The following is a 9,911-nucleotide window of genomic DNA, read 5'->3' as shown; positions in this document are numbered from 1 at the left end:
AAATTACCTCGACACGATCTTCTTTCGGATCCGGTCTTATGCACTACCCGACCCCACTGGTCTGGTCCATTATCGATCCCTACCTTTCCCCATTCTACCGCACTCTGCGTTCCGTTCTGCCGCATCATCTTGGTCGTAATCGATACTCTCTCTCTCGCTTCCTAATACGTTTGCAGTTGCTCGCTCATGTATTCAGCCATGATCTCGCTCCGCCTCCCCATTCTCTATCCCTCAACTCATCTCACACTATCCCTCTGCTTACGATCTACTTCTGTTTTTTTTCGCTCCTCCCCCCCTCGCTTTCCTCTCTATCTCCCTCTCTCTTTGCCACCCCCCACACGCGCGCCCCCCCCTAAACACGATCAACCCTCTCCTGCGCGACCCCCCGCGCGTCTTCGTGCTAGTGTACCTCGATGACATTTTGATCTTCTCGAAGACGATGGAAGAGCACAAGGGACACGTCCACCAGGTCCTCACACGACTACACCAGCACGAACTGTTAGTAGAACCAGAAAAAGCCAAGTTCCACACACAGGAAGTAGATTTCCTAGGGTATACGATCACCCCAGGAGAAATCAGGATGGAAAAATCCAAAGTGGCAGCCATCAGGGAATGGCCTACACCAAAAAACGTCAAGGACGTCAGAGCATTCCTCGGTTTCGTCAACTTCTATCGACGATTCCTAAAAGGATACAGCAAGACCGCCAATCCTTTGACAAACCTCACGGTCAAGGAAATAGAGTTCGCGTGGAACGAACCCCAAGAAAAAGCATTTCGCCAAATCATCGACGCCGTCCTCAGCGAGCCAGTCCTCCGGATGATAGACCCCGAAAAACCCATGGAAGTCGAGACAGACGCCTCCGACTTCGCCATTGGAGGACAGTTAGGCCAGAGGGACGACCAAGGACGATTGCACCCAGTAGCATTCTTCTCGAAAAAGCTACACGGACCAGAGCTCAACTATCAGATACACGACAAAGAACTCATGGCAATCATCGAAGCCTTCAAAGAATGGAGAACGTATCTCTCCGGAGCACGACACGAAGTCAAGGTCTACACTGACCACAAGAATCTTGCACACTTCACAACGAACAAAGACCTCAACAAACGACAGATTAGATGGGCGGAATTCCTCTCGGAATTCAACTTCACCATCATCTACCGCAAAGGATCTGAGAATGGCAGGGCAGATATCTTGAGCAGACGCTCAGACCACGAACAAACCACACCCCCAAACAATAACGCAATCCTCGCAAGCGACAAAGAAGGAAATCTAATCCCGTACCACCGTACCTTGGCGGTCACCACACGAATAAAACCCGCCAAGCCACCCAAGAGCACCACAGAGCTCATCGAACAAGTCCACGGGGCCAAGGCCCACGGACACCAAGGAGTAGCGAAAACATTCGCCCGACTCAGAAAACATCACGACTTCAAAGGAACCAGACAGGACGTCACAGCAGTGATCCGCAACTGCAACCTCTGCAAGAAAAGCAAGGCAGAGAGACACAGGCCCTATGGAGAACTCAAAGCACTACCAGTACCAACCGCAGCCTGGGAGTCAGTCTCACTGGACTTCATCACCAGCCTGCCACCATCGAAGGAACCCTTAACTGGGACCTCTTACGACAACATCCTAGTAGTCGTCGACCGACTCACCAAGTACTCCTACTTTCTCCCGTATAAAGCCACAGGAACGGCAGAAGACCTCGCCTATGTGTTCCTCAGGAACATTGTGGGACAACACGGACTCCCAAAAGAACTGGTGTCAGATAGAGACAAGCTCTTCACCAGCAACTTCTGGAAGTCACTCATCGCTCAACTTGGAGCCAAACATAAGCTATCCACGGCTTTTCACCCGCAGACAGACGGACAGACAGAAAGAACGAACCAGACTCTAGAGCAGTACCTTCGGTGTTATATCAACTACCAACAAGATGACTGGGTCACATTACTACCCATCGCACAGTTCGCATACAACAGCTCACCAAGCGAGTCAACAAAGGAATCACCCTTCTATGCCAACTACGGGTACAACCCAACAGCCTACGCGGAACGCCGCGAAGCACCGGACACGCCAAAAGCGACCAACATTGCGGTCAACATCCGCAAGATCCAGGAACAAATCAAGCTCGACCTCGAGCTCGTACGCACCAGAATGACCACGTACGCCAACAAGACAAGGATGAAGGGACCATCCTTACAGGAGGGAGATAGCGTCTACCTCATCCGCCGAAACATCAAAACCAAACGACCAAACGACAAATTGGATTTCAAGAAACTAGGACCATTTAAAATTCTCAAGAAACTCTCGGATACCAACTACCACCTCTCATTACCAGAGAACATGAAGATTCACCCCGTTTTTCACATTGCACTACTAGAGCCAGCACCACATAACGCACCACTCGAAACAAACGTGGAAGTCGAAAATACCAACGAGTATGAAGTCGAAAGAATCCTCGATCACAGAAAGATAAGCAAACAAGAAGAATACTTGATCAAATGGAAGAACTATGGGCATGAAGAAAACACATGGGAACCAGTCAAGAACCTGAACTGCCCGCAGTTGCTCCAAGAATATCATCGCCTGGCACAGGACCAAGGTCGGAAAATTCCTCCCCGAAGCCCAACGAGGACCAGTCCACGACGCCGCTAGCACCCCACTCCTGAAGGTCCTGAACCACGTTGGCCTCCTGAGCCTCGAGGCTTAGGTTGTCCCCGCCCAGAGGAAGGACGCCGTCCTCCTCATCCAACTGACGAATCCCACGAGCAAACAACTCTTCCCCACGAGCCTTCGCCGCCTTCCGCATCTTGCGAAGACGGGACAAACGACCCAAGGCCGTCGCCAACTTCGTTTGGAGCACCTCCAACTCCATTTCAGCATCCTCAATCTCAGCCTCTCGCTTCTTCTGCTCTGCAAGAGCCTTTTCCACTAGACGATCATTAGAAAACAGGACCATGACCCCACCAGGGACCAACTTACGCGCAGAAACCACGCTCACACCATCACAAGAGCGACCGCGACGGATGCACTCCCCACAGCGAGAAGAACCAGGGGCGGTCTTACAGACGAGATGTCGCTTGAAGCACCCCGTACAAGGCATCTTGATTTCGCCCTCGGAGTCAATCAAAGCAGCGAGCGCCTTTCTTTGGTCGGTTTTGGCAGACGAACGTTTTATGACACGACCTGACATTTTGTCATGGTTAGTAAGGATGACAAGAGAAGAACCACCGCAGGCGGCTGGGACTTACTACTTATGGCCGCTGGGACATCGGCCTGGAGGAGGAGCATCATGTAACAACCAAGGAAGCAGGGCGGCCGCGAATCGACGACCCCGCGATCAGGGAGCGCGATAAGATAAGAATCGGGCCCACCTGGCAAATCACGTGATGGCTCACTCAGACATAAAGGGTGAGTCGTCGGGCTCACCAAGGACGCCGCAGTGAGCCAGGGAATGGCTCACGGGATAACACACCGTGATCCTAACATCATGGATCACCAACAACTAACCAGTGAGCCATCCAACATGAGCTCACCACCTAACACAACAAGGACAGGATGGCAGGTATATAAGGACGGACATTCTGGACTTGTAGATACATTCTTTCTCACGACAGTGATCAATCTAAGTCTTACCTTGTATTCATTGTAACGAGTGCGCAACGCCTTACGACACCACATCGTCTCAGAGTCACAACCTAAGCTTCTGCAAACAGCAACCCCAACCCTCTGACAGTGTTCCCCCTTCGGAAGCTGCCAGGTCGTAACAATAATATAGTTAATATAAGAGGTATTAAATAATAATTAAGGGTATAGCTTAATTATAGAATAAAGAGATAATAATAAATAAAAGAATAAGAGGAAAGGAGAGATAAAAGTAATTATATTTTAAGAAGGAGATATTAAATTAAGAAATAGATTAAAGATTTATATAGCCTTTAATAAAAGCTATAAAATAATATATTTTTCATTTAAATAGAAGATAAATAAGTAAAAAGGTAATTAAGAAGAAAGTTATAATTAATTAAGAGAAATACTTAAATTAATCCTAATAAGAGTAAAGTATATCTTAGAAAGTATTTATTTATAATAATTAAGAATATATAAATTAAATAGGAATTATTATATAAAAGGGATTTATAAATATAATTAGAATTAGATAATTATTAGATCTAAAAAACCTAAAAAATAGGTCTAAGGGGTGCCCTTTATATATAATAGATTAACCCTTAATAGCTATATATAGATAAAGCGCTTAGACTACCTCTAGACCTATAGGGGAAGTAGAGTTAGATTCTAAGCTCTAGCTAATAAGGTATAAGAGAACTTAAACGCTTATTATTATAGAACGGCTCCATAGAATATTATAAAAATTATATTATTCTATAGCTATGGTTTTTCTCTATTTTATAATCTATATATCGTTATAGTTTAGCTTTTATTTAAGCTACTAGAGTAGTTATAAGACTCTAACCCTTATAACTCCTATAGCTTTTATTCGAGCTACTAGAGTAGTTATAAGACTCTAACCTTTATAACTCCTATATTATCTACTCTTAGCGATTATATAAGCTATAGCTTATGTGCTCCTAAGAGCAGTGGATCCTAGATATCCTAGATATCTTAGATATCACTATCCTAACTATAGAGTTCCCTAATATTAGTTCAATAGTAAGGGATTCTAGGGTAATGCAAATAGGGTGGCGGTGCAAAGGTGGGTAAGCAACGTTAGTTCTTGATCACTTTATCTCTAATGCTATTAGCTCTTATGACTGCACCCCTTGTCACTCTCTCGGTGCGCTCGTTAGGGTCCAGATCTACATTGGCGCTAGGTGTTATCATCCAGACCAGTGCACTGCTGGGCGCCTCTTTCCGTTTTCAAATATGGCACCTCCTGCTTACCCAGGGCGTCTTTTTCGGTCTAGGCGTTGGGCTGTCCTTTAACTCTATAGTATCGATCATCTCGCAATATTTCGACAAACGCAGATCATTTGCAAACTTATTATCGACCTGTGGTTCAGGGTTTGGTGGCTTGACATACTCTCTCGTGACCAACGCAGCCATTCGGAGTGTCGGCTTGGCTTGGACATTTCGCATTCTTGCCATTCTAACACTTGTCGTCAACGGTCTTTGCTGCATTCTGCTGCGCAATAGAAATAAGAGCGTCGGTACAGTACTGTCGGCCTTTCGTTGGGAGCTCCTCAAGAGAAAAAATTATCTTCTGTTCTTGTTGTGGGGGCTTTTCAGGCTAATAGGCTATACCATTGTCATCTTCTCTCTGGCCGACTTCGGCCAGAGTGTAGCGTTTATAACGAGTCAGGCATCCCTGGCTGCGGCCCTTATGAATCGTGAGAATGTGACTACGTCGGAAGACGCTGACAAGGTGCAGTTGGGCAGGGTGTCGGTCATCCCATCATAGGCCTGTCGAATGATCGCTGGGGCCGCTTGGACGTCGCTGGAATCAGCACCCTACTCGCTGGTTTGACAACGTTGTTCATCTGGGTTTTTGCTGGAAAGGACTTCGCCGGTCTCCTCATTTACGCGCTTTGTGGTGCTCTAGACGGCTGTTTTTGGCCCACAGTGGCGGCTGTGGGCGCTGAAGTCGTCTGGCTCCCACTCCTCCCGGCAGCGCTGTGAATCTTTTGGACAGTTCTCTCTATACCAACCCTTCTTGCCCAGCCCATTGCTCTCGCTATCAATATCAAGGACGGGGCGGTGACGGCTACCTCGGCGTCCAACTTCTAGCCGGCTTGGCGTATATCGCGGCCTTTGCCTCTCGTAAGTACTTGACGAATGGTTTCGATGGAACAATGCTAACTCGAGGCTAGTCTGGACTTTACGAGCGATGAGATCAAATAAGAAGGAACTGGAATGATCCTTATCATACCTCTTTTAAAAGAGGTCATATAGAGTATAAATGGACAGAAGCGGTATACATAAGGCGGGTTAATAATAAACTATAGAAACCGTTGAGGCTCTATCTCAATCTAAGCACTCCCGGGTGAAAACTATAGCGCCTTCAGATGTACTGCCTTGAAATGATTGCGCCATCTCTCTAATGAGCCTCAACCTCGGCCAAGAAGGTTCCCTTGTGGCCGAGACTTCCGATGTCCAGGCATGCCTCAAAGTTCTTGCCATCGCTAGTCGTGTGCCACTGTCGGATCTTCTTGCCATCAACCTGCTGGGTGATCTTGATATCCAACTTCTTCTTGATGTAAGGAGTTACGACAACATCCACGTTGCTGGGTGAGCCCTTGATAGCAACGGTCAACTTGGCCAGACCGTCAAAGTGGATGTCTCCAGCCGCGTTACCGGGCTTGAAGGACTTGGCTTTCGATCCGACGTCAGTGAACTGAGAATTGCCGGGATAAATGGGGTCGATGCAAGCCATCGAGCTGGCGATAAGGCCAATGATAGTAGCGAGGGTAAACGTCTTCATTGTGAGGTTTTAGGTGTATTTGTTGGGCGTGGACTTTGTAAGCTGATAGGAAGGCTAGACTGAAACTGTGGTGGGTGAGGAAAGAAAATGAGAACAGCATAGAGGGGGGAGAACTCTTATATAGAAAGAGGGTAGTTATAATCTATTTCAGTATGGTAGCTTGCCTTTGTAACCTGAAACGCGACTTCGTATTAGTTAGGTTACAATCGACCGGAGGTAGAGGGCTAAGGTTGAGTCGGACATGCCGGTATAAAACTTAATATTAGCTAAACCTAGTTATATCGGAAAGCTACTTCAGAGTAAGTTCTTTACCCCTTAAAGATTTCCGGGGTATAAAAACCTTACCCTTAGCCTACTAGGATTATGTCTCGATTGAGATGGAAAGCTTCGGGGTATAATGTTCTATTTATAAGCCCAGATCAGCCCAGATCATGCCTTTATAGCCAGAGTATTCTAAAAGCTTCTTTACTTACTATTAATATTTAATTTAAGATTTCGCTCCCTAAAACTCTATTTCCATTCTATCCTAGAACTGGGAAAGATCATGTGTCCCAAAATCGCAAACTGCCGATTGGAATTAGAAGTTGCGTCCCACTCTCCGCGTTAGTTTCCCTTCCACTCGAGCTTGGTATTACTGGTAAAGGTACATGTAGGCAGTGTGTTCTCATCTAGAACAATAAGCCCAATAGCAGAGTCTTAGCCCCAATGATTTGTTGTAGCTAAAAGTACATTATTTCCATCCTCGCGCTTCCTATGACAATCGAGTGCAACTCTGCCCATTGGAGGATCGACGTTGGATAACGCTATCGCGGTCGTATTGGTGAAATTAACTCTGTACATAGATGGCACAGTTTTACTTCTGAGATTCTCTTTCATCAGCAACCTTTCGCTTCAGCTAAAAGGTTTTAGTGTCGTAATGCACTATGCTAACTAAAAGGCGCAATCCTCGTTCCTGGAAGAGTTATGGGGCACCTGAAAGTGAAACAAATTACTTCTGCGATTCTTTGAAGCTTACGTATGTTTGTTGCTTTTGATTGAGCAGAATGAGCCCGTGTCTTTGCCATCGTTCCGGTCAATTGGCTGGTCGCTCATGCGCGGCGCGATATTAACGTAGTAACTAGATTCACGTTAGGTTCGCCAACAAATTTACAGCGAGAGTACTCAAACTGCCCACATTGTTCATTATCTTTGGAGCGCTCGGAACGTCCCGTGGTGAAGCCAAGATTGTTCATGGCATCGTCGGTGCAGCCTGCAAGCCCTTAGCAGATCTCGCCATTCTAAAATCAGCGCCCGACAATCGTAGGCTGAAGTTGGAGCATCGGTCATTACTAAACTCGCGTGGCTCGAGTATTGCCATCGTGATCGAGTTCAAAGTAAAAGGGATTACTTTTCCACGGAGGATTAGCCCCTATCCTCAGTTGCATTAAGGTCCGAAGGTACAAAAGCGTCGACATGTCGACTGGCCTTAGTCAGTGGGAACGAGGGAGCCAGTGAGTGTCCCAGTATAGAAGAAAGACTAGGTACCTCCCTCTACAATGACATATCTAAGACCAGACGGAAATGAAATGAAGATTGACAAGACGAAATGTCTAATGGATTTCAAGAAAGAACGTTGCGGAAATAGACCACCTAATAGCCTGCTAGATAGGTAGCTTGTTCAAGCGAGATATACCACAGAACTACCCATTGCCCTAACCATGGGCTGGTAGCTTGAACAATACTGCCGTTAGGCCCTGAGAAGTAAGGAATCACGCAAATACAAGCCACAGTATAAGACAGTGATAAGCTCTGGACAAATCGATGCCGACTCTGCTCTCACCAGGTCATGAACAACAGGATAATTACACCACGCAGCGGAGAAGATATTAAATATAGATGCCAATCACAAGTACATTCAGCAACTAAAGGGCAGAAGGCCCTGAATTAACCTTACACCACTATTGGCAGGGAGAGAGATATGCTGCTGCATAAGCATAAACCTAGTGCCTAGTATATTCAAAGACTAATCGTGAATCTTGGGTTTATTATATACGCCCGCCATGCCAAATGCTTTAGTAGCCTTACGATAGGCGTGGCTCGCCCATTGCATGCTGGATCGTTAGAATAAATAGCCTCATTAATCACTAATTCCATAGTTCATTATCAAGTCGATAGACTAGGCTAGTGCGACACGGGAGCAGCTTCCCAATCCAGAGCACTCTAACTTTCATCTATTACAATAAGTAAACCCGGCTCATTATTTACTATTACTGCTATTATTATAGTTATTATTTCCGTATTGAAAAGTGGTCTTGCGCCCGTCGTTCAACGGCTACTAAGACTGGGTACTAGTTCTAAAAGCGTTCTCAAACTCATCTATAGAAGAACCAGTGATAAGACTATCGCAATTGTAGCTTGGTAGCATATGTTTAAAATGCTAGGAAAGATAGAACCCATGGCATTAACATCTAGAACAAGCCTTGTGATTAGCACATTGATGCAATACACGCGCAAATGATTTGATACCTACAAAAAGACCAATATTGCTAAGGTTACTAGCCTTAGCAGGCGGTAGCTAGCTGTATTTGAAGTGAATGAGCAAGTAGTTAAAGTCAGCTTGCACTCAACTTATATAAGCTAGGCATTGGGTGAGAGCTTGATGCTAAGATACTTAAAAGTCTAGTCCAATGCTCCGACGCCCATAGTTGGATGGAGTAGCAGGGGATAGTTCTTTTGCAATACGAATCATATTTCTTTTAACTTTCAGGCAATGATTTATAGATTCTAACTAAGGTTATAGAATAATATATCGCTTTATAATTATAATATTATCTACTTTATAGTGAAAGAGACTAAGAGGGTTATATATATATATAGTACTTACTTAACCTAAAAGTATAGCCTTTAATACTTTATTTAACTATAATACTACGATTTTAGCTACGTTCATTATAGTCCTAACTATATCTTTCGAGTTTATATATTATAATAGACTACCTACTAAAGGTTCACTAGGTAGATATAAGACTATCGAGATTCTATAGTATACGATTACTAATATAGCTTAGGTTAAGGAAGTCTATAAAGTATAATAGCGTATCGCCCTATACCTACTCGATATTAGGACCCTACGGAGCCGTCCAGGGCCTACTAAGCCAGGGGCTAGCCAGTGGTTAAGGGTCATAAGAGAACGTATATATAGGCTATAGAGGGCCCCCTAAAGCTACGGAGGGCTAGAATTTAGATATATTCCTATCCTAGACTTATATTCTAATTACTTATAGACCCTATAGAAGACCCCTTTACTCTATTCGAAATAACGCTCTAATATACTAAATTCTCTACCCCTATAGAGTAGATTATTAAGGCTTCTAATACTATATTAATCTATATATTTATTAGTATATTAGGACTTTAAAGTCCGAATAATATAATAGAGACTTAAATTAGTTTATATCGATAGAAGAGTATAGAGGATACCGCTAATGA

General features: G+C 44.9%; 2 protein-coding genes across 2 annotated transcripts; one reads left to right on the top strand and one right to left on the bottom strand.

Moving 5' to 3' along the window:
* Positions 1–4,757: 4,757 nt before the first annotated feature.
* Positions 4,758–5,641, top strand: VDAG_10516 (uncharacterized protein; the record flags this gene model as incomplete). The annotated part of the gene is made up of 2 exons (XM_009659633.1): positions 4,758–5,352; positions 5,394–5,641. The coding sequence occupies 2 exons, from the start codon at positions 4,758–4,760 to the stop codon at positions 5,639–5,641; spliced, it is 843 nt and encodes a 280-aa protein (XP_009657928.1).
* Positions 5,642–6,059: 418 nt separating this feature from the next.
* On the bottom strand, positions 6,060–6,443 carry VDAG_10515 (uncharacterized protein; the record flags this gene model as incomplete). Its single annotated transcript, XM_009659632.1, has 1 exon — positions 6,060–6,443. One exon carries the CDS (start codon positions 6,441–6,443, stop codon positions 6,060–6,062), a length of 384 nt encoding a protein of 127 aa, XP_009657927.1.
* Positions 6,444–9,911: the final 3,468 nt, after the last annotated feature.

Source organism: Verticillium dahliae, genomic scaffold (assembly GCF_000150675.1).
Source record: "Verticillium dahliae VdLs.17 supercont1.42 genomic scaffold, whole genome shotgun sequence".
In the NCBI taxonomy this organism is placed as follows: domain Eukaryota; kingdom Fungi; phylum Ascomycota; class Sordariomycetes; order Glomerellales; family Plectosphaerellaceae; genus Verticillium; species Verticillium dahliae.
The sequence above is the reverse complement of the archived record's forward strand: the minus strand, read 5'-3'. Positions and strand labels throughout refer to the sequence as shown.